Below are 27,042 nucleotides of genomic sequence, written 5' to 3' on the forward strand. Positions count from 1 at the left end.
CCTATCAGCTCATTTCACTACGATTTATGTTTCCATTTGAAGCCTTGAGATAGTGAGAGTAGCGTGTGGCTATTTTTTCAAATTAGGAAGCAAAACAGAAGAGCGCAGAGAAGTGATTTGTAGTAAAGCTAGTATAATAGGTGGACCACAGCCTGTGACCCACCAAGAAAAATAGCTGGAAAAGTTTTAAGGCAGGCATTAAACACAAGCCCTGAAACCAAAACTGCCCTATAAAGCAGGTCTGCACTCATTCTACAGCCATGGCTCTGGATCTTAATTACTGTGTTGTCTGAGGCCCGAGTCCATTCTTATCCTCGCAGGTAGAGGCTGAAAATGACCTGCTGAAATGTGCAAACCCACATGTTGACTTAGAGCACGATGGACCGTCCTTTTGTTAAAGGCACATGCACATGTGATGCATAGTACACAGCGTGGATGCACTGACGGAGGGTGTTCTTTTAACATGAGGCAATCCAGAGCAGTACAATCACAATCTACACACTTCGTATTATAACATGTGACACCAGGAGCTTCAGTAGAAAGAAGCTGGACTTCTGTTTTAGGTGTTAAAGATGTTTCACTTCTCATCCAAGAGGCTTCTTCAGTTCTGTAAGAGAGAAGTCCAGCTGCTTTCTACTGAAGCTGCTAGGATTGCCGTGACCTGGAGGACTGAGAATCTACACAGATCTAACATGTGACCCTGGAAACTATGTTTACTGGACTGGCATTGAGGTGTACACATCGCTGCCTGTGCTAACATGGCTTTTATTACAATCACTGACTTTCAGAAGAGCTGAAGATAATCTAACATTTAGAATCAGTGCTAATACAGTGAATGCTTCAGAAAGTTTTTGCTCAATTCAGGTATGATTAACGCAACCTGAAGAAGAAATGTACCCTCACTGACAAAACAGTAGGAAAAAAGCTCAATCTGTACTTCACAGATTGATAAAAGATTGCATTAGTTTTAGCTACTTACATTTTTTTTTTTAATTTAAAAAGCACTTTAACTAACAGCCCAACAGTCAGCAGCTTCAGGATTGCCTGTGGAGTTGAATTAACACGCCTGTGTCTCAATAAAAATAGAACACAATGACCTTCACAGTTTTACTGCAGTGCTATTTGATTGCATACTGGGTGTTCACGTTATTGTGTCCACTTCACTTCACGTGCATGAATTCAACTTTTTCACATTCACTATAATATTACCGGAAAAAAGAGTTTTCTCCCACAGCTTTAAAAAAAAAAAAAAAAAATGTAAGAGACATGGCTCCAACGTGTCCATTCATACGCATTCTCTAATCCACAGGTTGGGGGGGTATAAATACTTGTGTGGCGTGTGTTTGACGCGACACTCCCCCCTGGTCGATGGGAGGCCGACGTCACCCTGCCAGCGGAGGAGTGGATGGCCTCCGTAATAAAAATACATGAAGAGAATCGAGGAGAAGGAGAAGATTTGGCCGAGTGGGGTGGAAAAGAGGCAACAACACGGCGCGTTTGTTCCCTTTTTTCTTTTTTTTTCCTCATCCAGCTGTCGAGCCCCGCCGCCGGACCCGAGCGCCTTCCACTAAAGAAAACCGAAGCACCGGGAGCTGGGGTTTGTTTTTTTTTTTTTTCCTCCTTCCCCTCCGCGGGGGCACCGAGAGCTCCGGGAATGCCGTTGGTTATGTGTGGCTTTCTTTAGTTTTTTTTTTCCTTTTGAGCAGACACACGGAGATAACTGTACTGTATCCCCAGCCTAGCGGATTGGAGTGAAAGTCCGCCATATTCTGCCTTACCACGCCCGGGAGTCGAGCCACTGGAAAAAAAAAAAAAAATAAGCGGACAGCCTTTTTTTTTTTTTTTTTTTATTCATGTGTTTTCGTGCTCGCCCTCATCCGCTAACTTGAACACGGAGGAGGTGGATTTAGTTGGAAAAAATATCAACATCGGAGACTTTTGGGGGTGGTGGGGGGAGAGAGAGGGAGAGAGAGAGAGAGCTTGTGGCCGGTGGATGACAATGCTTTAACGAGAGGATGTGTCTTAAAGGGATCTGTTGATCATATTGAGACGGGAAAAGCAGATTACACCAATTAAGATCGCACAGATATTCAAGCGAAACCGCTTTGGACGCTATTTATTTCCCCCCACCCTCCTTCCCAATTTTGTCTCCCCTCCTCTTTTTTTTTTTTTTTTTTTTAAGAAAGCGAACCGAAACAAGGGGGAGGGGGGGTTAATAATTTCTCAAATATCTTAATTTTCCTCTCTTCTTTTTTTTTCTCCCCCCTCCTCAATCTGCGCGCGGCTCATTATTAAGGGCGTCCACGCGCTATTTCACCACAAGCAGGCCTGTATGAGGACGTTATTTGGCATTCACAGGCCTCTTGTTTGTTTTTGTTTTTTTGTTTTTTTTCTTCTGTGCCCTGACGAAATCTGGATGAATCACTAAGAGAGGAGGAAAAAAAAATAAAGCCACACAAAAAAAAGTGCGTGTTTGGAAAAAAAAAAAAAAACTGAACTTAAAAAAAAAAAAAAAAAAAAAAAAAGGAGAGAGAATGACCCTGGAATCCATAATGGCGTGTTGCCTCAGCGAGGAGGCGAAAGAAGCCAGACGGATCAACGACGAGATCGAAAGGCAGCTCCGCCGGGATAAGAGGGACGCACGCCGGGAGCTGAAACTGTTGCTTCTCGGTAAGCTCGGCAGGGGGAAGAAACACGGGAATTAAAAGGCACAGGAGGAGTGTGTGTGTGTGTGTGTGAGAGAGAGGGAGAGAGTAAGAAATCTCTCTCTCTCACTTTAAAAAGAACCTTATTGGTCAGGGCTCTATTAATGGGGCTTCCCTCCTTAGTGAAGTTGGGGTGCTTGACATTTGTGAGTGAGTCCAGTGCACAGATTGGCAGGAGATGCTGCTCAGTTTTTGTTTAAAAAGAGGCCTGCATGACTCCCAGTGTGTCCAAAAGCCACCTGATTTGAATAACTGTGATCGAGGAAAACAAATGCCACTTTTCCCTCTATGTGCTCTTTTACTTTTTTGCTTGGCACAGCAACCTGTGCAGGCCTTACAGGGCCCGTCCAGGTGGTGAGTGTGTTGTGAGTGTGTCAAATGTTGCCTGGGCCAAAGTCTGCGCTTTATTGGGCGTAATCAAGGCGGTTTTGCAGCTCGCCACCTAACCCTGGCAATGATTATATCGCAGGTGTCAGTCTATAGGGAAGGCTTTGCTGTTCTGTGGTACGTGTGATGGTATGCTTCTGTTACTATATGAAGAGTTCGTTTGCAAAAACTTCATCTTTCACTAAGCTTCAGAAAACCCACTTTTCCAAGACAGTATCAATCAAACTTATCGTCATTCCTGCTGAGTCAGATCCACTCAGCTTCAGTTTGATTGCTATGATCTGAAGCAAACACCAAAATAAGTTTTCTGAAAATCTACAAAAATGCAAATGAACTCTTCATATACATTCATTTTAAACAAACTTACTGAACACAGCAGCCATAGTTGAAGTAGATGTTTGGCTCACCAGTGCCCTATGATTTGATCACAGTATTATAGTTCTCTGATGTTCAGAACTCATGTAAGAATCTCGGTACCTGTGCATAGTCAGCGTTGTGGAAGTAGTGGGAGTCGGGTTGTGGAGGGGGGGCATTGTTGAGAAGTATTAGTCATACTGGAGAAATGTGAGGAAAACAAGTCATCTACTTACCATCCCCGTTTTTAATTAGATTTTCAACAAAAAGCACATTAGATGTGATGGCTGTGGTCCTGGAGAGTGGTGCCAGAGACCGCTCTTCCTGATCCTCACTTCCTTAGAAAATGCACAAAGGAGATGGTGTACAGAAAGCTGGACATCTAGGTCCTTAGATCCTCGTCTTGTCTCCTGAGGGAAGTTAAAAAAAAAAGGGGGGACTGAATGAGGGAGCTTTTCCACTTTTGCCCTTCTGTTAGCACAAAATGATGAAATGAGTTCCACTTAACTGGATTTGAAGGAGCTGACTGCCACCACCCTTGTTAAATATGAACAAATAATTGTGTTGTTGTTCCCCCTTAATCTCTCTTAATACCCAACAACTCGCTCATTATGCAAACGCATAAACAGCCAATGACCTAATCAAAGACTCAGAAGTGGTGACGTGTAAGATTGAGGACGTAGCCGTATTCCTCACAAGACAATATACTGTATTTATCAAATTATTAGTCACTGTCCTCATGTGATACCAAACATTTGAGAGGCCAAACCAGTGATTTCATGTTTATGATTCATATCAATGCTTATTTTCGTGTAGTAGCTGCTAATCAGTCGGCCCTATCGCTGCAGGCTATTATATTTCAGCGGTTTAGCAGCGTGCCTCTAATGACAGGATGCTCACAATTAATGTCTTTAAAAATCGAAGCCTAGAAAACACACAGTAAAATCCATTAAGCGGAGTAAAAAGTTTCCTGCATTGGTGAACCATATGTGCGGTTTCTCTAACACAGAAAACACATTTTCCGAAATGAGAAAGTAACAGGGCGTAGATTTTTTACTTCATCCGGCGTTCGTGTGCGCCGATCCTGGACGGCGCTATAAACGCTTTTCTGCTGAGTTGTGTTGTCAGGGGTTGTAAGAGAGATTTAAGGGGTGGCGTGGAGAGGCTAGCTGGAGTATAAATAGGAAAAGTAATGTGGTCAAGGCCAAACTGGGACAACCGACCTCATTAACCCTTGGGAAAAGTAGAAGCATATATAAAGAATAGGCATGAGCTTCTAAAACAATTATGACTGAATTCTCCATTTTGTTTCAGAGCTCATTAAGCTCTGAATTCCACGTGAAAAGCTTGTGTTTGTGTGTATCGCTGCACATGGACGCCATCGCCTCTACTACAAATGGTTCAGTTAACCAGATGAGGCTGCGTGTGCTCCGTATGGATCCGGTAACCCATATTCTGTCAGTGGATTGTGGGTTTTTCAAACTCACTAATTGCTTTGTGTGTCCCCCGCGGGACTCGAGCACAAAACTCTCCAGTCAAGTTTAGAAGCTCCTCAGAATGCCCATCCCTTGATTTTTCACAAATCATCTCGGCTTTTTAAACTTCACTTAGGATCTTTCGGAGCTGCTAATTGCTTCATGGCCGCAGGGACTATTGTATGTTGAAACAGCTAATGAGAGCGCTGTGAGCATTTAATGTGCATCTAATATCCACAAAGAGGTCATAAACCAACAACAGAAGTGGAGAAAGTTTACTCATCTAACCTGGGAATATGACCAACGATGCTTTACTGGAGTCGGCGTAGAAAAGTCGTTGCAGTGGCAGAAATGTCCGATGCTGTTTTACTCGGAAGCTGTCCAGAATACAAGTAGTTTAATGCTTGCTAAAAAAGTCGGGAGAGGCTTCGCTGAGATTGGCGACTCAGGAAAAGTCCAGTTAACAAATCGATGTGGAGCAAAGCAGAAGAACGTCGAGGGCGTCTCAGCAAAAAAACCAAGCAAAATCGATCTCCAGCAATTCATCAACATGCACACGTTCATTGAAAATTCAATCACTGTCCCGATCCACTAGAACATCTTGTACTTCATTGTCCTTTGGTTCATTTTGCGAAGTCCTCTTTGAGCATGACATCAGGTCTGGAGGGAAGTAAAGCGACAGAGGAAAGGAAGGGAGAAGAAAGTAGCTCCAAACCTGTGCAGACTCGGGATGTAGAAGATGAATGGATCTGGGTATAGATGACTTACTAACCAGAGACGGAAAAGATGCACGATACATTTCCTAAAACTTTATTTAACAATCATAGCTTTACACACGATTTAGCACATCAGCTACAAATTGTGTATATTTTGCTGCCCACCCTTACTGAGTTAACTGCAGTAACAACAATTTGGAAATTCAGGATGAACAGTTCAACATTTAAACACTTACTGAACATTTTGTAGCAGCATGATAATGATGTAATTCAGACTCTACAGGATGATCTGACATCCAGCACGTTAAAATCAGCCACACAGCAGTAACTTATTCAACCAACCAAACTTCCATGTGTTTTTTTTGTTTATGTGTTATTGTTTTGTTATTTTTCTGAGTTTCCTAAATATAATATTCTACTATATTTTGCTCAAATGAGCGTCTTGTACAAACATAAAACTACTCATTCACATTGTGCGCTCTCAGGACGGTGCTATGGGATTTATTATTGTGATTTCAGTTCACATCATATCATAACCCAGACAAATACCAGCCAGAGAATGTTTATTTAACAAAAGCAAAATGGCACAGAGTGTGTTTGTCAGTGGCATAGCTGTGGGTGCATGGTCACAGTGCAGTGAGAGGTGCCGTAAGGTGCAGCAACCAAACCAAACATAAGCAAAATGTGGTTGCAGCCACAGTCAGGATAGAGAGAGAGCGAGATCACACTGAGGGGTTGGGCCTTTTATAACCAAGACAGCACCAGGCCCAAGAGCTCTGGACAGGCAGACCCGCCCACTCCAGCCTCCAGCGCCTCAATAACTTAAAAAAAAAAACCACCCTGCAAACTATGAAATGCCCCCGATATATCCAAACCAACCTACCGGACAGGGCCGTCATGATTAACTCAAGTCATTATCTTACATTAACTTTAAAGTTTGTTCAAAGTTCACCTCAGGTGTTGCTTTATGCCCACTGAGGCCAAAAGTGTTTGGATACCCTTGAGCAAGATTAACTACCTCTATTTTCACCTGTACAGGAATAACCTGGATTGTTTTCTTTACCAGAGCTGAAACGATTAATCAGTAATCCATTAATAGAAAATGTATCGGCAGTTATTTTTCCTTTCAGGCATTTCAAGAACTTTTTTTGACAGACATAATGTCACTTTTATCTCAAATTTGTGGCATTTTGGATTCAAACTGATTTTTCGATCAGAAAAATCAAAGATGAAAATAGCGTGCGTGTGTCACAGACGTCTTGAATTAGCGTCGAGGTCGGAAACATCTGTTGACAGTCAAATGGGTTAAACATGAATAATTATCCTGCTTGTCTACATCTGCTAAATTAATTTCAAATTGCTCAATTACTAAAGTGGCACAGCCCAGCTCCAATCCTTAAGAGACCGTCGGGCCTAGTTTTTGATGCCTGTCCCCCTTTACACACATGCATTTTCACATACACAGAGAAGTGGGGTACGCTAATGGAGTTCAAAACATCGGAAGAGGCCAGAACATTTAGGAACAACCCAGATTATGGAGCTACTTCGCAATAAAAATGATGCTAACTTGTGTTCACAGTTGAACAACTTTTTGAGTTGCAGCACGTTTAGTCGGCAGCTTCACAATTTAAGCCGTGCAGCTCGTCTGTCATGAACATTTGTAAAAGCGTCGAGCTGCCCAATCACCGCCAGCTGCTTTTATCAGCCAAATAAATGCTGTGGGAACTTTGTCAAGGCTCCGACTGAACAAAGTCCACCTCAAACTTTTTAACAAGCCTTTAGCAAACACATGGTTGTAATTGTGAGAGGAAGCACTAAAGATGTCTTATGATTCCTGTATGAATACGACCTCGTTAGCAGCGCTGATGAATAGTAAATGGCAGAATTTGGGGATGAAAATTGAACCGATTTTTCGAAATTTAAATTTGTCAGGGATCATAATGCAGTTAATGCGGAACATATTATCAGTGTTTACTCCAGTGTCAAGCAGGTCAGAACGCTGGCAGCTTCTAAAAGTGTATTTTTTTAAAATGATTGTTCATTATTGACATCTTTCCTCAACAAAAACATTCACACTGCGAGTGCTGCTGGAGAACATGACACTACGGTCCAGTAAGATACTTTGGGACATCGCTGAATTCTTGTGCGCCTGCCATTAACGCTGAATAGATTTGACACTTACAGGAGTGAGTTTCTTTGTGAAAGTGAAAAACAAAACCAGGCTCCTCAGATTATTTCTACCAACAGTTTCATCTGCTTAGTAAAGACGGAGTATATTTTTCGGGATGATTTAATTCATTCACATGTTAAATGGTCTATGACTGTAGCTCCACACGCTTGATCTATAACCTTGTGTCCTGTGTCGATATTTTTAGTCGTCAATTTTCGATTTGTTAAAAGTATTTACTGTACAATTTATAGAGTCAATGCGACAATAAGGAATAGAAGCTTTTTTTTATTATTTGGTCACATAAATAAAAAGAGCGAACAGCAAAATTCCTGATTGTACGCTTGTCGGTATGTAATTTAATGATACCGTAGTGATTTTGTAGCAATCGTACAACAATCCTATTGCTCTTTATTTCAAATGAGAACCAAGCAATGTCTGAATTTAGTTGAACTCTTGTCAGGAGCAGGGCTTAAAACCAAGGTCCAGTACTGCATGTTAAAGAGGGATAAATCTGAAGGGGAAACATGTTGCAGTTAGCATGCATTAGCAAAATCATTCGCAAAAGTGAAAGCAGTTCCGCGGCCACGCCCCTGCCTCTTGTGTGATTTTTGAATAGCTCAAGTTGAATCCATTTCTTTTTCACTCTTGGTTTCAGAAGTCAGGTATTTCTGTGCATGTCTGACACTGATGCCTTTCTTGAAATGTTCCGAGTCTTGTCTATTAGCATTTAACAACAGCCTTTTTAAAGATCTTTTTGATTACCTTTTTTTAAGCTTTGGTTGTGAATATCTGGCAGCTAACAGTCAAGTTTCAAATATCCACAGTTAGACGAAGGTACCAAACACAGGCAACAGAGCAGGCTGTGTTCTTTTGTTGGTCTTCTCTTTCCCCCCACTCTGATAATGTTCATGAGTCCTGGGGTTTGGCACACTGGCCTCAGATATAATGCTGATCCATACACGGCAACCTCAAACACGGGTTAAACCCGGGTCACCGCATTGATTTGAAAGGTGACTCAGCAGCCGCTAATGGCCGGCACACACTCATACCTGGCATATTTGCTGCGTCTGTCTTTTTCACTGTCTATTATACTCGTTGCTGTAATAGAAAAGATCCATTAAGACACACATTTGGTCGCACGATTCTGAACTATTTTGGAACGGCGCTGCTTCTCGTTTCCTGCTGCCGGAGGGAACCTGTGCAAAATGCTGTAGTGTTGAAGGAGAGTGCTTTACCTTTATCTGTGTTTGAACAGATAAGGAGATCAGAACACAAGAGCAACCCGGATCCTTTGTGCCTGTGCAAACTCAAAACCCACTGGCACAGTTAATTTAAGTTTTTCGGATTACTCACTGTTCCAGTTTGCCTGTTTTAAAAAATAGAATGCTTCTATTTTCGGGGGTGGCTGCCGGAAGGCTTTACGTCTTGTTAACACTGTCGGCGGCCGTGGCCCAGGTGGTAGAGCGGGTTGTCCACTTTCCCGATGGAAAGCAAACATTTGGGGGTGTGTGTGCATTAGAAACAGCATTTTGTAAAATGTAGATAAGGTATATTAGTGTGGACCATTACTTTGCCATCAGGGTGATCCAGTGGCCAAGCAGTTGGGGTGCATGTGTCCTAAGCAGTGAGTCCTCAGCTAAGTTCTCGTGCATCTCACCACCGCTACCGTCCAATCCTCAACACTGTTTGCAGCCTCTGACAACTATTTGTCATTGAAGTTGAAGTACTAGTTAACCATAAAACTCCCAAACATTCACTGATACAACAAGGTGAACATGCCAAAGTGCACCAAGGGTAACTTGTAGCACTAGTAACAAGTAGAACCTGAGTTATTCTGGATTTTTGAGGCTGATGCTAGTTTAAGAAATCCTGATATCACTATATAAGCTGAACCTGTTTATATAAGCTAAAGTTTTATTGAAAAAGGGAAACGGATGGGGCCAATGTTTTTCGACTTTCCAGCAATGTATTTCATAAAGTAGTTAGCAACTTAGCACGAAGCTTAACTCTTCACCATTGTACGCTCAGCTGGGACTCTGCTACATGTGCTGCAGACACCATTTCTGAACTCACCCAACTTTTTTTGTGCAGTATACTCTGTAAATAAAAGGTTTTACATCAGCGTATATCAGACAACAAATAGGCCAACCGATGCATGGACAGGGCTCTACTCACAAGCAATTTAGCATCTTATTGAAAATCAAAAGTTTGAGCGTGTATGAGCTTTACCTTGGGTTGTGAAAAAGTTTTTTTTTTAAGTTTACTTTGTCGAAGAAATTAGCAACATATGGTGCTAAAACTAGCATAGCTTTACTTTGTTATTTCAAAAATACCTTAACCAGCTGAATAGGCAAGTTGAGTTATTTGAAAATAGATATGTTCTGATGCTTCTGTGTACGTAGCAGCATTTCCTCTGAAGTCGGATTTTAAGGTCAAGTGTTCCTCCCAAGAGCACTTTGTGGGTAATTGTGCAAAGTCCAGTTTCATCAATATTCCCTGCTCATTTTATTCAGGATTCCAAATTCACAACAATAGAAAAGCAGTTTCGTGAGAGTGTTTTAGTACTAGTCTGGGCTGTGGCTTAACTGTGCACCATGAGAAGGTGCTTTGGCTGACAAAGAGTTTCTATTATACAGTAACAACGGAGTCCAACATACCCAGACTTGTATAAGAGAGACTGTCGGCTTCACCGGACTGCAGCACACATCTCCTGATCGCTGACATGCGTGCACACACATACGCTCCTATATAAGATATTTAAGAGCTAGCGGTGAGGTAAAGTTAGACAGTTCAGTTGGTCTGCCAAGATTCTCAATGAACCAAAAAGAAACTACACCCCCAGTTCTTCACACCCAAATAGTTCCTGTCATCACTGAGAGGAGAGAGATGTTGTTCTTGGTCTGTCACCAGAGCAAGCAAACAGGCTGAGAGGAAAGTAGCCAGCACATAATATTACATGTGTGAGTGACTAAGAGCACGAGTGAGCGAGTACATACTGTATGTCTGTGTGCATGTACTGTGCATCTGTGTATATAAATGTGTGCGCACATGTTTCTTCCAGCACAGGATGTTATGTTACAGAATGCCATTATTCATCTGTTCTCCCTGTGAAAAAATTCCCACACACATTTACATTTTTTTTATGTTTTTAGACTCATTTTCATTCCCACGGACACATTTTCGTTTTCAGGGTTTGCTTTCCTATACTTGTAGTAATTTTTGGGAGTTTTTTTTTTCTGTAGTAACGGTGAATCAAATGCAAAAAGGGTTAGTCATAGTAATGAAACCATAGAGAACTGGTACCTTACTCTCTGAGCTGTATCTTTCAGTGTATTTAGGATTATTGTTTTGGCTTTATGGGCCCCACCACTCTTATAAACCCTTCTAGACACAGCAGGCAGCTGCTGTCAGTGAAAAATCTCTGGTAGACCCACTCAGTACCGAACCGCAGACGGACAAAGGTAGTGACTAAATGCTAAATATGCAGCATTTACTCGTCTTCTCAATATTGGTAGAGATGAAAAAAAGCAGAATAAGTAGTAAATATTATTCATCACATGGTCAAACACTTGGCTTCAAATGAGTGCAAGTGTTACCCCATGTCCTCTGGTTGTATAAATAATCAACTGGTTCCTTATAGGTTTTCAGTAACGTTATAAGATAATGCTGTTTTTTGTCTTGTTTGGACTTCCCCAAAGTATGCAGCTTCATTAACACCACCATGTCCTTTTTGATGGCATTTTTGCTTTGAGGATTGTTTCTATGGCATACGGGTGATGTTGACATATGAATCAGCAAGTGTTTCTTTGAAAATTGATGCCAACACCACAAGATTTGTATTTCTCATCCATCGGGTAAACAAACATTGTGCTGAATAAGACGTTATAAGATGCAGTTTTTTATTTTGCCTTCAACTGCCCTGTATCGCAGGTTCACTTCTCGTGTTTTGATTTTTAGTAGCGAGTGAACACATGCACTTGAATCCCAGGTTTGCACCTTCAAATGAGAAATTGTGACGCTTGCATTTGACAGTTGCAGCAGGATCAAATGCTTTTCATATCAGTATTGGAATCTGGAAACTGGAAAATCCAACATGAGGCGCAACTGATCCTCACCCTGGATTGAGTCCTGACTGGTTACACTCTGTATTGGTGCAAGTGACTGACCAATCAGCTCTCTACTTGCTTAACTTGAATTGGAAATACAGGTTTACTTCTGTTTTTCTCTTCTTTTCCAGGAAAGTTTTAAATGACTGAATGTCCATTTAGGAAGCATGCATGCTGACTCAGAAGATTAAATGTGTTGTCTGGCTAAATGAAGCCCAGCGCAATTCTACAAAACAAATAAACTCTTGCTCCCCTTTTCCTGTCCACTCTCTCTCAGGCACTGGAGAAAGTGGGAAGAGCACATTCATCAAACAGATGAGGATCATCCACGGCGCCGGTTACTCCGACGAGGACAAAAGAGGTTTCACCAAACTGGTCTATCAGAACATCTTCACAGCCATGCAGGCCATGATCCGAGCCATGGAGACGCTCAAGATCCCCTACAAATATGAGCACAACAAGGTAAATGAGAGCCTTTCACTCCAGCCATTTCAAATTCCCCAACTGAAATGACAATGGCAGTCGAGGGCGATAAATAGTTTGAGAAAGGCGGTATGAAACGACCACAGCATGCTTGTGTATTTTTAGAGTGGTGTCTATCTTCTTTGGAACAGCCATCCATAATCATTTCCTGTCCTTTTTAACACTTCCCGTGTCCTTAAAGCGCTCCGTCACACCCTGGTGTTGGTGCCGTCGTGTTTCTGCGCGCTCAAATCCATGTGTGCGTTTACACACAAGTACATATATGCAAATATACAAGAGACCTGCCCTTAACTACTCACCCAAATTTGACCTCACTTTCCATAATTTTCACTTCAGCTGATCCTTTTTTCATTTGTGTGAATTACCCTTGCAGTCATACTGTAGGGAGCTGTTACAGTGACCTCTTACTCACAGTTTATCCCCCGTGAGAGTGACAAATGAAAGGAAATGGTGCGTAGGAGTCATCACCTTAGCAACACCTATAATAAATCAGACTGTTTCAGGTGACAGCAGACCACGCGCCTCAGTTTCTCAGTGCCAGGCCAGCAGTCGGGCCAAACAATTGCAGGAAGGTGTTGGTTTTGGTTTTGAGACTAATTTTTTCCTTGCTATCCTCAATTCCAATCATAATCATAATTAAGAACCACAATTCATGATACACAAAACAGAACAGCCATTTCAAGGTTGACTTGATCAGTCACTTTTTATTAATGTTGTTATCTTCTTAACCCTCTGAATGCGTTTTGGGTTTTTTTTTTTTTTACTTCTCCTGTCACATTTTTAGCCACTGTGGGCCAGTTTTTGATGCAACATAAAGTCCTGCAACAGCACAGACATGGCTCACAGTTCACACAGTTGTAATGCCACATAAATCCTAAAAAGGTGAAAAATAAACAACTAAAGTTTCATTTCTTTGATTGAAATGTGAACAAACAGATGTTACCAATGATGGCAGAAGTGGTGATTCTGCATACTTGGATACTTTACAAACTACTTGTTTCCATGCTTGTCTGCTCTGTGTACACACAGCCTGCAGTTCAACCCAGGTCAGCCGAAAAGTCCCAGAATTGTTGTGACGTGACTCTTTGCTGCAGCTGAATCACTAATAGCTTCATACTGAGGAGTGTGGTCTATTTTTGGCAAATGTTTGAACAATACATGTGGAATGAAGCAATTTGAAGATTTTTTTTTTTAAATTTTCCTGACTGAACGGCTCGTTTCTGACTCTGATTATTAGTGTTTTTGGGAGATAACTTGCCTGTCGAAGTCACCAGCAGGTTTTGGCGTTGAGAGGGTTGAACACATCTGGAAGCAGACAATTTGCTATTGGCTCCTTTTCATTGTATTTGAGGAAAGAATGTGCAGAAACGTTCTACTTTTTTGGCTGCATTACTTCTTTAGGTGCTGATTCTTACTTAAAATATTGCTGAACTATTATGCATTCGATATTCGTCACATCATTTGATGAATGCGCTCAATGATAATCGACATCAGAAGGGACTATTGGGCATTTCTGTATATTTAGGGAGTAGATTTCTGATGGATCTTAGCCAGGAGATGAGGTGCAACATACCAGATGCCACCTGATATTGGTTGAATTTCAGCTACTGCATTATGTACTTTATGTTTATGGTTTGGTTACAGCTCAACTGGTTTAATTCTTTAACACTGTCAGCACTGAGTGTACTAGAGACACAACATTTAGGACATGCGGTATCAGTTTCACAATGTCGACTAACACATCTAAAGAAAAAAGTTCTAAGACAGTGGAGACACATCACAAACTCCTGTCCATCAAGCGTGCATTAGCTACCACTTTGTGCAAACTGTGAGATTTAAAATGACACGACGACTTGGATTTAACTTCGGCAGGTGCTTCAATCTCTGGTGCTTATTTCCGTGCTTGCTTTCGCTTCCCGTTGTGCATGCTCATGAAGAATGAAACTGAATGTGCACTTTGTACGTTTTATAACCCGCTTTCAACACACGTCTATTTTAAACCAATTTACGAAAGGAGATACAGATTTCAGGTTTTAATGGAAAGTTTCGTCCCATCCCTGCCTTGTACTTCATTGCGCAGCAGTTCTAGTAACTCACACTGCACATCCAGTATCTGCTCTGTTAGAAAAGCCAGTTTTAGGTCAGAGGCTAAAAAGACAATAAGTAGAATGAATTATCTGTTCGATGAAATCAGAGTTATGTGTACAGTGAAGCTACATACAACAAAACGACTGGAAGCGCGCCACACTAGACACAACATCCTTTTGCTCCCGTATGCATGCAGCTAAAATGGGAAGTAGTTTATGTTTGACAAAGGAGTTCACTGACATCACAAAGGAAGTGAAAATGAAACCCGTCTCTTAAGTTTATACTGACTTTCTCTGCATTTGTAGGAAATGTCATTAACGTGGGCTTATAGTCTTATCAAGTCCAATCATTAACGCAGGTCGTTGTTGGCAGACCTTAACCATCATGGAACAGGGTCTCCAGATCTGGAACTACGTGATCCACACTGAACACACAAAATTGGTTAAAAGTCTGTAGTGATGAGTTCAAACAGTAATCACGCAGTCTTCCTATTGAGCTGCAGGTGTTTGTTAAAGGGGATTTCTGTATTAACTGTGTAGATTCATAAAAGTTTGATCAATCAGGGTTGGATAGTGGCTCTATGGATGGCTGTCATGTATAATATATGTGAATAAAACCTTCGTGCTAATGCATTGCTATCCTGGAAACTGATCATTCAAATTCACCTGTCACATTCCATACGGCCCTTGTTGTTGTGTGTCTGCTCCCACACTGATGGGAATTTTTCTGATTGAATCTATGATTGGGAAAATCTAATTTAGCATAAATGAAAATGTGTTGACATGCTCTGCATCACAACAAACACAGCAGCTGAGCGTTACTAGGCCGTGCTAGGTTCACTTCTTGCTAAATGGTTTTTTACAATAAAGCTGCTGACATGAAACCATGAATGTATTATTATTTAATCATAAAGCAAAGCAGCACCGTACAGCCTGTGAAACAGTTTCAACACTCAGGCACATGTTGATCTCTTGCCATGGGACACAGGAGAGTTTTAATGGGAATCTGGGCCGGCAATACTTCCCCCTTAATAGGCCCAGTGGGATTTGAGCTTCAAATATTAGGTCCATGCTGAGCCTGGGGGTGCAAAGAAACCTCTAGATATAGAATATGTGAGAAAATAAACCGGCGATAATTAGGACTGCATAACCTGTACTGTGATTGTTTTTTTTCTCCATATTATTGAATACTTGAGGAAGTTTTGATGAAACAAGTTTGTGTTATTCTTTGGTTCACTTAAATCATCACACTTTTTTCCCCCGCCAGGGTAACGCCAACGTCGTGAGAGAGGTGGACGTAGAAAAGGTCTCCATGTTTGAGAACCCTTACGTAGATGCAATCAAGAGCTTGTGGAACGACCCGGGCATCCAGGAGTGTTATGACCGAAGGAGGGAGTACCAGCTCTCAGACTCCACTAAATAGTGAGTTGAAAACAGTTCAGGTGTCAGACTCTTAAGCTCAGTGGGGTTTGGTTCAGGTGAAATAGACTTTCTTTAAAATAGAAGCTGTACTGTGACTGTGACAAATCCTGCATTGTTTGTATTCTCTGCTTCTTTAGTTACCTGAACGCGTTGGACCGGATCGCAGAGCCGTCCTATCTTCCCACCCAGCAGGATGTGTTGAGGGTTCGAGTCCCAACTACGGGCATTATTGAATACCCATTTGACCTGCAGAGTGTCATATTCAGGTGAGCTCTTTGAGAGACATTTGTTGTTTGTAACTACGGCTGTGGGCTGCAAGGTGGAGCGGTGGTTAGCACCATTACCTCACAGCAAGAGGGTTTGCATCCCGGGATCTTTCTGCATGGAGTTTGCATGTTCTCCCCGTGCAGCGTGGGTTCTCTCTGGGTTCTCCAGCTTCCTCCCACACAGTCCAAAACCATGCTGAGGTTAATTGGTGATTCTAAATTGTCCATAGGTGTGAATGTGAGTGTGCTTGGTTGTCTGTCTCTAAGTGTGGCCCTGTGATAGACTGGTGACCTGTCCAGGGTGTCCCCTGCCTTCACCCTAAGTCAGCTGGGATAGACTCCAGCCCCCCGTGACCCCAGTGAGGATTAAGTGGTGCATAGATAATAGATGGATGGAACTACAGCTGAGGAAGTCAGCAACAACACAACGTTAAATGAATTGTTGTTTGGCCCTGATAGCCACTTATATAAAGATAATGATCATCTTCAGCTACAACTGACGTCATGAAAAAGAAAATGTTTTATTGATTCATTTACACAACAGCAAATGTGTATGTTGTAGATGGTACGTGCGTTTACTCTTTTATAGTTTTGAGATGTTGTCGTTTTACCTGAGGTCTCCTCCAGAACCTTCAGAAAACAACTATTGTACTTCTGACCTCAAATATGTTTATCCTCATACTAACAAATTACATCATTAATGTTCTATATGCAAGGATTATCTTAAGATCATCAACTATTTAAAAAAATCTGATCTTTTGTTCATGTTTAATGAATAAAGCAGTGTTTAAAATGTGATGGAGCATTTCTGTCATTGTGGTATTGCTGCTCCGACTCGTGATGTTTTTGTTTTTTTTTAACTTAATCACACCATTTCTTACCTCATAGAGTTCCAGTAAAACACTGAGATGGTCCTTTCACTTTTGATTCTTAAGTACTTCAGCAAATTCCCCTCGTCTTTAGTTTCACTTTAGTAGAATTGCGTTGGAAGGAAGTCTTCTGATAACAGTCATTGTCTTCTTCTGCCTTAAACCAACTGAACAGCGGAATCATTTGAAGTCACACCCAAATGACCAACATTGCCATTACACTTGATTCTCCTTTGGCCTTTCTTTTATTGAGCCATGACCATCTTAACGGGCTGATTTATAGATCAAGAAGAATCCAAACAAATCTGCAAACACTTTGAGTCTGGTAGTAACTGTTTTTGTTCTCTCTCTCTCTCTCCTGCTGCCATGACAGGATGGTGGATGTTGGAGGTCAGAGGTCGGAAAGGAGGAAGTGGATCCACTGCTTTGAGAACGTCACATCCATCATGTTCTTGGTAGCCCTCAGCGAGTACGACCAGGTTTTGGTGGAATCAGATAACGAGGTGATCGATCTTTTTGTTTTCAAAAGAAAGAACCCGCTTAACCCTCTAATCCCTAAGCTTTTTTTTTTTTGTTGCTTCTGTCACATTTTTACTCACTGTGGGCTCATTTTTCACTGTAACATAAAGTCCTGCACCTCTGTGGAAACAGCTCAACCACCGCTAGAGGTAGAAAGAACTCAAAAATGTTCTTTGTTACTCATACCGAAAAAAATTTGCCTGCATTTCCATAATTGTCTCTCTCTTCTCTGTGTAAGCACAGTCTGCAGTTCAGCCCAGTTCAGCAGAAAAGTTCCCGAGTTCTTGTCATGTGACTGTTAGCCACAGCCGAGTTACTAACAGCTTCAAGAATGTGCAGACGAGTGCTCAATTTTTAGTTTCTAGTTTTGTTTTCAATTATGTTTTTTTAAAGTGAGGCATGTAGGACAAAGAATTTGGGAAATTGTAATGATTTTAAGCTTAGATTTGGTCAGTTTTCCCAACAAAATGGGACATAATTCTTTGGATTTTAAAAAAAGATAACATGCCTTTAAAACAGCATGTTATAGTTAATCAGTTCAAGGATTATCAGGAAGTTGAGAACCCAATGATTCTTTCTGTTTCTACAGTTTGTGGTTCTGATAAATGCTGTCATTTTCGGCATTCTTTAAAAATATAAGCTGCTGGCAAGTTTTGGGGTTCAGACGGTTAATTATATCAAACTACTGAGTGATTACGTTGTCTATGGGATGTTCAAAGCAATTTTCCCTTTTAAAATGCTTTATTATTTCACGTCATATAAAAGATGAGTTATCTCTGCAGATGAAAAGCTTTCCTTATTTGAAACAATGGAAATCTGCTTGGCGGTGCTCCACCTTTTTTTTTTTTTTTTTTTCCCTTGGAAAGCATTTGTAAATGATCAGCCAGCTGTTTTAAATACCGCCTCAGGCCTTTTTTTTTTTTTTTTTTTCCCTTGGAAAGCATTTGTAAATGATCAGCCAGCTGTTTTAAATACCGCCTCAGGCCGCATGTCCTTCTTAAGAGGATCTAGCATGTTTGTCAGTTTGTTAAAATGCATTAATGAGCAGGTGTGCCTTCATATGGGTGTCATCTGTTTGTGTCCCGTGTGTTTACCTTGTTTTGTAACTGCAAGCGTGCAGATTACAGAAAGAGTTCATCGAGCAGCTGCGTGTCTTCTGTATTCTGATGTCCTCAGACAGGTTTCAGAATATACCGAAGACATTCTAGTTAGTGCTCTCAACACACTGCAGCACTGAGATGTGTAAGACGTGCTGTCAGTGGTTGTTTTGTTCAATTAAACGCCGAAATCAAGTGCGAGGGAGAAATTAACGACATGGCTGCCCTTCTCTCTCATCTTTGCCGCTCTCCCTCTGGTGCGGTAAAACGTTTATTAAAATCTGTACTTAATGAGTATGAAAGACTGTGGTTTAATTAAGTGATTAACTGTCTCTCTCTCTTTCTTTCTCTTTTTCTCTCTCTCTCTCTCTGTATGTCTTTCTTCTCATCACTCCACCACACATATGCATTGGCAAACACTTTCTGTGTAGAACCGGATGGAGGAGAGTAAAGCTCTGTTTAGGACAATAATCACATACCCCTGGTTCCAAAACTCCTCAGTCATTCTGTTCCTCAACAAGAAGGACCTGCTGGAGGAGAAGATCATGTACTCTCACCTGGTCGACTACTTTCCAGAGTATGATGGTGAGTATCCAAGCTAGCTGTCAAACATTTGAACCAAGCTGCTTAAAGATAAAAAAAAAAAACGTTCTCTGGTACAAACATTAACTTGGACTCAGGGATGAACTAGTAACAAGTCAAAGGTCACTGTGACGTCTCAGAACATGCTTCTGGCAATAAATCAATAATTCATACAGTAATTCTGAGAAAATGTTACACAAATGGGGTCAAATAGGATAAAATAATGAGATGATGACGTCCTGTAGCCAAAGGTCAGCGTCACTGCGACATCATATTGTTCTGCAGGAGCACTTTTCTGGCTGTTATTTAACATCACGGCTCAGGAATAGAAGGAGAGATTGTTGTCATATTTCACATTCGGTCAGAAGCTGGGGTACCCACCTTGAAACTGCTGTGACTGTATTGATCTTTGAGATGAGTGTGAAGCATCCGTTTTTGCTTCTTTGCAGCAACATCCAGCGTCTCTAAATGAAGGTGCACGTCTCTTGCGGGGAAATTAATTACTAGAATCGTACGAATCAATACAGCGCTAACTTGCATTTTGCCAAAAACAGCAGACTGTCAGTGGCAGAAAGTAAATGCTGCCTCACCAAAAATCTCTTTTTCAACAGTGTCCTGGCCAAGACAGGCAACAACACAACTAATAAAGTCACAACAGCATCCACACAGACATCATACTTGTAATACACGCTGAGGTTGCATGTAGAAGACAAGAAATCAACACATCAGCAGAGATCAGAACCATAACTAGCAAAATAATCATCTGTCAAAACATCTACAGACTGATGTTTCTGCCTCCAAGTCATTTAGAAACACTTTAAAAGTATTTACAGAGACCAGCTCTTAAAATTTCAGGTCTTTTTGCAAAGTGTTCCAGGTAGAAGGAGCAGCAAATTCAGAAGCTTTCTTTCCTCGTTCTGTTCCAACCTTGGGAACAGACAGTAACAATAGAGCCTGGAGCTTTTATACAAATAAAAACCTGTAAAAAAAAAGGAAGCAAGGCCAAAATACATTCAGAAAATAAAATATGCCAGTGTTTTCTCCTTTGCGTGGTCAAATCTGACCATCCAACACCAAAGCACAACCAACAAGGATGTGTTAGTGGATCAGATGCCAGTCAGACAAGTAGTGCAAAACCATTAATTCATTTAAAGACAAATAAAATCATTCTAAACTCTAAAATGATGCATCTCCACGTGCACTTACATGCAAAAATATCCTGTAAAAAAAAAAAAGGCTGCTGTTCACCTGTTAGACAGTGATCGGCTGAATGGTGGATATGCTGCTGATTACAGGCGACTGTCCCACGTGTTGCACATGTACTGATGGAGCATCATGTTCCTTTTTCCAGGTCCGCAGAGGGACGCCCAAGCAGGGCGAGAGTTCATCCTCAAGATGTTTGTGGACCTGAATCCAGACAGCGATAAGATCATCTACTCTCACTTCACCTGTGCCACCGACACAGAGAACATCCGTTTCGTCTTTGCAGCCGTCAAAGATACCATCTTGCAGCTCAACCTAAAGGAGTACAACCTGGTGTAGAGCGGAGCAGGGCTTCCAGCAGCGGGCCCTCAACACACACACTGACTGACGCAATCTGTGAAAAGATAGATCATATACACACACACATAAGAAAAAAAAAATCTGAGAAAAAAAAATAATCTAATGGTTGCATAATACTAATTTATTTGCCATTTGTTGATCTCTTGGTCCCTAAGGGGTGAGCAAAGTGAAAGTTGTCTTGCTATTTAAGGAGTTAATGAAAAATCGGGAAGAGGGGGCAGGATGTTTTCAAGGGTTGTGGAAGGAACTGGAACGAAAGCAGTGTTTGCTCCGTTCCTGCTGCCTTTTTATACACGAGAAGAAAAAAAAAAGTCACATTCCTTTTTTTTTTTTTTAACCCTCCCTCCTTACCTGTCGTTTCCTTCTGGAGCTTCACCGTGGGCAGGAAGTGACATCAGATCTCTAATTGACCTTTTTCCTTTAATAGACTGATTGGCAAGTCTCTTGGTGGGTTGGCATAAACTGTGATTTTTAAATTATTTCCGATCGATTTCATATTGATTGACTTTAATCATTATTATTGTTGCGTTTACTTTGGTACCATTCGATGAGTAGAACATGTGTGACTGTGGATGTACATTCCCCTTATTTCGAGGCGGGGGGTCATATATGGAGCGATGATAGCTCGCCGCCCTCGACAAAAAAACCGCCAAGTTCAGAAACGTGAGAGAAATTGGCTTTAAAATCTGAGCTTTGACCGGCAAAGGCGAGGAGGCGCGCAGAGATCTGACATGTCGAGGTGAACTATGATGGACGGCAGTCACTTTACACAGACTGAAGGGAGCTGAGGAGGTAGTAATTTATGAGACGATATTATTAAATGATTATGTTCAACTGTGCCACATTAACGCTTTTTATTACGGTAATATGTGTATTTATTGCCAATGCCAAAACAACTCAAGCACCAGACTCCACTTTGCGTGTTAACTACTTTGATGAAATGAAAAGTGTTGAGGCCAGGACAGAGCAGGAAGGGAACGGACCGACCGACCGACGGATCCATCCACCGCAGCTGATTCATGCAGTTTTTGAAGTATTCAACACAGTCGGTGGTGTTCTTCCCGCCACACTGGCCCACCTGAGCAGCCTGGACTGACTTGTGTAGAGGCTCAGCGCATCGAACTGCTCGAACTGTCCAATCACAACCTAGCGCATGGCTACCAACCCCTCCCCCACGGCCTGCGGACTACCCAGTCACATTTTAGCTGTATCTTTGTTATTGTCCAATCACAGCCCGGCTGTCTTGACTGTTGTAGTTCAATAGCAGTGGAGAATACATTTGGCTAGTTCCTATGTACAAGGGCAGAGTGTTGATGTTCAGTTTGTACCAAAGTAAGCCCGTCTTGTTTCTGATTGGCACCTCTGATTTACGGTTCCTCATTCCCAAGTTACTTTGAGTATTTTTTATTTTTATTATTTTGTAACAGTTCCCAAGAACATAAGCCTGTAATTTACATTTATTGAGGCATAGTGCAATTATGAATGCTATAATCATTGTACATACATCTCTCTATATATATGGCAGCATCTTTGTTGGCTTTGTAATCATTACTTTTTGGCAGATTGAATGTGCGGTATTGAAAATATGTATCTATGTAATTGTATTGTATGTCTAATGGCTAATTCTTTTTTTTTTTTTTTTTTTTTTTAAAAAAAAAATTTTTTTTTCATTTTTTTTTTTTTTTTTTTTTTTTTTTTTTTTTTTTAAAGAGGAGAATGTACATTTTGCCAGTTTTATTTCTCAGCAAAGAAACATTGTTCAGCTTCAGAACTGCATAAAGAGGAATATTACTATCCAACAACAACAGATCAATTGGTATACCAGTACGTACACTAGGCGTTTTGTTAAATTGACTTTTATATGAAAAACTGCAGACTGAATCTACTCTACAGGGCTAATTGTGATAGTTTCAGGAACAGAGCACTTGTCATATAGGTGTAACTACATCACTCGTTCATTCTTATTCTTTTCTATTTCGCTTCTCACTTAAGTATTGAAATTCCTTCGTCTACGCCGGCACACCTCGACCCTGAACGCACCCCCACCCGACCACCAACCACCTTTTTGTAGGCAAGAAGTAGCGCTTAGACCCAAGTGGGTGGCAAAGGGGTCGCTTTGGTTTCTGTTATAGGTTTGTTTCCCCAAAAACTGATAGAAAGTCAGTATTGTCATGTGTCACACAAAAAAAAGATGACTCAACCATTTGGCCTAATTAGGATGGTGCTTTTTTTATTTCTTTTTTTTACTTCATTTCCATCTTGATTGCCACAATTTCATTCGAATGTACAGTATTATTTTTATTTATGAAACGACAGCATAAGAGAAAAAACACACAGTTCACATGTACATATTGCCTTATTGAATAAGCTGTGCCTCTGAAGTCCCCCACGCAAAGGCACCTGTGTTTTTATGAGAAGTAAAGCTAGTGCAGCCAATAATGTCCCTGTTGTGCAGCTGGAGGATCGTCTGGTTTTTTTGGCTTGGTGGTCTTTTCTTTTGTTACTCCGTGCTATAAGAAGCCCCCTTGGAAGCAGCTTTGAAGTGTAGCTCATGTAGCTGATATAACATAATTACAGGACGTTATAAGCACATCCGTGAGTGAATTGTAATCAGAACACTCTTTCTATTGAGTTTTCATAATGTTGATTCATGTCTTAAAAAAAAACCCATACCGCCGTGCATTAGAATGCATCGAACTGCCCTGATGTGATTGAAAGCGCTCCTACACAGCAGGATGTGTAGAATGTGCTCGCGAGGTGTCACAAAAAAAAAAAAAACCATCAGCGGCCACCTGCTGAGTGTTTTTTTTGCCATGTTTGGCTGTGTTTTGGCGTCTACCGGCCTCTTTGGCAGGTAACCAGGCCTCACTCAAGAGGTCCTGTTGTTTTCAGATATTTCAGCTGGCTGGTGAAGTCGCACACGAGGATGGTTGGTTTTGGCAACCAGTTAACTCCCAGTCTGATTCACAGTGTAAAGTAGATCCTACAGTAACCGCTTATCAACAGCAGGGTCGTCACGGGTGTTCACGTGATCCCGCTTGTTGCCAGGGGAGACGTTTTGAAGCTGGACTATAGTTTCAACTTATCAGTGTTGATGATGGCTTGTTGTAGACTTGCAGTAATCAGTAACTTGCGTCCCTGCTGTTGTAAAGTGGCTATTTACACTGTCCCCTGTTACTTAAAGGGAAAATCCTTGTTCAAACAATTACTGCATTCAGAGCAAGAGACCGCCGACGAGCCTCGATCAGGAGTTCACGAAGCGGCGGCGAAGTGACGACTGATCTGAGAGATGTGACGTTAATGTTTGGTTACAAAAAATGTGTGTTAAATTTGAAGAGATGTAAGCCAGGCTGGATTTTTCCTTTAAGAGCGAGTAAAGGCTGTAGCTGATGTTGGTGACACACGCCTCCGTTGCTGTTCGGTATCTTGGAGAGCAGCTGAGTGTATATTAAGAACTGCAGGGGTCGGGATGAACAACGTCCCCTAAGCTGCTCTTTTAGTGTCGAGACACATCGTCTGATTGCTTTCAGCCTACTTATGGGGTTTCTTTGCCTCCAAATCCTGAAGATATGAAGTTTAATGACTAATTTTGAAATAGTGTTATGATGATCTCCAATCATAATTGTGTAAAATGTTTCCTGTATCCATAAACTCACACTCCTTCAACATGTTTCTGAATGAAGCAACATGTTTCTTTTCAACTCTTGTCGACTCTGATTTTTTTTTATTTTCTGTGATCTCAGTGACGCGGCTCTCGTTTCTACATTGATGTTCATTCAATGCTTTTAAAATCATTACTCGCTGCTATAGTTTAGGCAAGCTTCTGGTTTGTGCCTCAAACCTCTAAGAAAATGTAGTTAAAGTGAACACAGGTGGGATTCTTGTAAAGTAGAACCCTGTTAAATGTAATGAACTGTGCTGCAGGGGTTTTACCAGCAACATGCAGGATGATGAAACAACTCCTTGAAGATTCATGTTCAGTGATTTTGTTTCTTAGATACAAAGATCTCACAACAAACTTTCCTCATAATGAAAAAAAGACAGGAACTGAAAATTTGTATTGAGAAAGTGGGATAGTTCAGTCACTAAATCCATCCATCCATTATCTATACACCTTAATCCTCACTAGGGTCATGGGGGGCTGGAGTCTATCCCAGCTGACTCAGGGTGAAGGCAGGGGACACCCTGGACAGGTCACCAGTCTATCACAGGGCTACACTTAGAGACAGACAACCAAGCACACTCACATTCACACCTATGGACAATTTAGAATCACCAATTAACCTCAACATGTTTTTGGACTGTGTGGGAGGAAGCCGGAGAACCCGGAGAGAACCCACGCTGCACGGGGAGAACATGCAAACTCCACGCAGAAAGATTCTGGTGCCCCCACCAGGACGCGAACCGGCGACCTTCTTGCTGCGAGGCAACAGTGCTAACCACTGAGCCACCTTGCAGCCCTCACTAAATTAATTTAAATATAGTTATATTGCAAATCAAAGCAACAACTCTCTCTAGAAGTCTACAGGAGCCAACAAGTCGACTGTGTGACTGAACAGAGAAGTCAGATCTTTGTATTTGTCCTTTTGCAGATGTTCACGTTGCAAAGAAGTCGTGATGCTACAGAGCAGACTTCTGAGAATTGTGTTTAAAAAGAGGACAAACCTGTGGATAAAGAGAAAGTTAGCTGCACAAAATGCCTGCAGATTGCTTGTGGATGGTTTTCCAAGGTAAGCAAAACCCATTAATCAGCCTTGGTAATCAGTGTTTTAATGAGTGAATGACGAGGCCACACTCATCTACTGTTGACTACCTCAGTGGCTCATCTATTCTGTTTACTAATGAGACTAAGGAACCCACTATGTTTGGATTTTTGCTTTAAGGGTCCTGTTAAAAGCGCTATTTCACACAGGAAGCGTAACCTCTAGCTTAGATTGTATTCAACAGATATTTTCCTGCTAGATTGGATTATACCGATTAGTTATTCCTACAGTCATAAATGGTACTTTATTGTTAGAATTGTGAGATTGTTGTCATGACATCAGAACATTTTTACATCTCCGATTATGTTAATATTTGAGCATTTAAACAGAATTTCATCTCCCACTTATTTTGCTTTAACACTAATGATCATGACAGCTGATGTGTGAAACTCCAGGTCAGTTTAAGGTCCAATGTTGGTCCAATGTCTGACTCACTTTTCATTATTATCTGTTTCATTATTGTACTGTAGCATCACTGCTCATGCTAGAAACCAATATCAATATCTCGCTTTCATTCCCCTCAACAAAAAAACAACTATTGTTCTTCCACAAGATCACACGAGCAAAAGATGCAAAGTTTCAGTGAAGCCAGGCGGTAACTTGTTCACTCACAGCTGGCCTTCCTGACCCCTGGTGGACGGTACAGGACACTGTCCGAGGATGGAGCACAACACTTCCCTTCTTCACTTGTGTGTTTCCTGAACCTCTTCTAATACATGTCTAATAGTAAATGTGTGACATAATGTAGACTAACCCATCTCCCTCCAAATACCTCCTGTACCTGATCAGTAGATTTAGTCCATTTTCACATCAGCTCTTTTTTGGTTGGCAGCAGCATTGCTAATCGTCTAACAGAATTAAGATAATTTTATGGATGGTGTTTTGAGAGTGCAAAATAAGCCTCTTTGCTTTTTTTTGTAAGGACATACATACATAAATTATTTTAGTGCTTCCATGAGAGTCACGTGGAGGGTTGTCCATCTGAACAAAAATAAATACAACAGCAAATACATGTTTTGTAATACGTTAAAGGCTAAGAGTAGGATTTCTGACACTGGGTAAGAAGGCCTTGAAGGACATCAGTGATGTTCAATACACAAGCCTTTCCAATGTTACATTTCTGCTAAATAAATAGATAAATAAATAAATACCATCATCTAATACAATAACATAGTTGTCTAGTGGTAAAAATGTGTCATTACCTGTCTAGAAGGCTTGTTCACCTTATGTTAATCTAACAATAATATGCTGTATTAGCTTCCTGTAAACTAATAGAGCAAAACAAGCTATATTAGCTTGTTGTATAGTTGTTGTATAGTTGTATATGTCTTAGTATACCATAATGCTAGTTTGATGTAAGCTAATGTAGCATAATATTATGCTATAATAGCTTGCTGTAGGCTAATATAGCAAAATGCTAGCTTTATTTATTTAAGCTAAAATAGTATAATGTTAGCTTAATGCAAGCCTATATAGCG

General features: G+C 41.1%; 1 protein-coding gene across 1 annotated transcript; it reads left to right on the forward strand.

The window, feature by feature from the left end:
- Positions 1–1,415: 1,415 nt before the first annotated feature.
- On the forward strand, positions 1,416–24,502 carry LOC103361005 (guanine nucleotide-binding protein G(q) subunit alpha). Its single transcript, XM_008286976.1, has 7 exons — positions 1,416–2,670; positions 12,191–12,375; positions 15,751–15,905; positions 16,043–16,171; positions 17,414–17,543; positions 19,088–19,241; positions 20,590–24,502. The coding sequence occupies exons 1-7, from the start codon at positions 2,535–2,537 to the stop codon at positions 20,778–20,780; spliced, it is 1,080 nt and encodes a 359-aa protein (XP_008285198.1). The 5' UTR covers positions 1,416–2,534; the 3' UTR covers positions 20,781–24,502.
- The last annotated feature ends 2,540 nt before the right edge of the window (positions 24,503–27,042 follow it).

This window comes from Stegastes partitus, unplaced genomic scaffold (genome assembly GCF_000690725.1).
Source record: "Stegastes partitus isolate 25-593 unplaced genomic scaffold, Stegastes_partitus-1.0.2 Scaffold480, whole genome shotgun sequence".
In the NCBI taxonomy this organism is placed as follows: domain Eukaryota; kingdom Metazoa; phylum Chordata; class Actinopteri; family Pomacentridae; genus Stegastes; species Stegastes partitus.

What these genes read in the sequence shown, in the direction of transcription:
- LOC103361005 (XM_008286976.1), top strand. Translation starts at nt 2,535, where the DNA reads ATGACCCTGGAATCCATAATGGCGTGTTGCCTCAGCGAGGAGGCGAAA. An exon ending in GCTGAAACTGTTGCTTCTCG is followed by an intron (nt 2,671 to 12,190) that starts GTAAGCTCGGCA and finishes ACTCTCTCTCAG; the next exon opens with GCACTGGAGAAAGTGGGAAG. An exon ending in CTCTCAGACTCCACTAAATA is followed by an intron (nt 15,906 to 16,042) that starts GTGAGTTGAAAA and finishes CTGCTTCTTTAG; the next exon opens with TTACCTGAACGCGTTGGACC.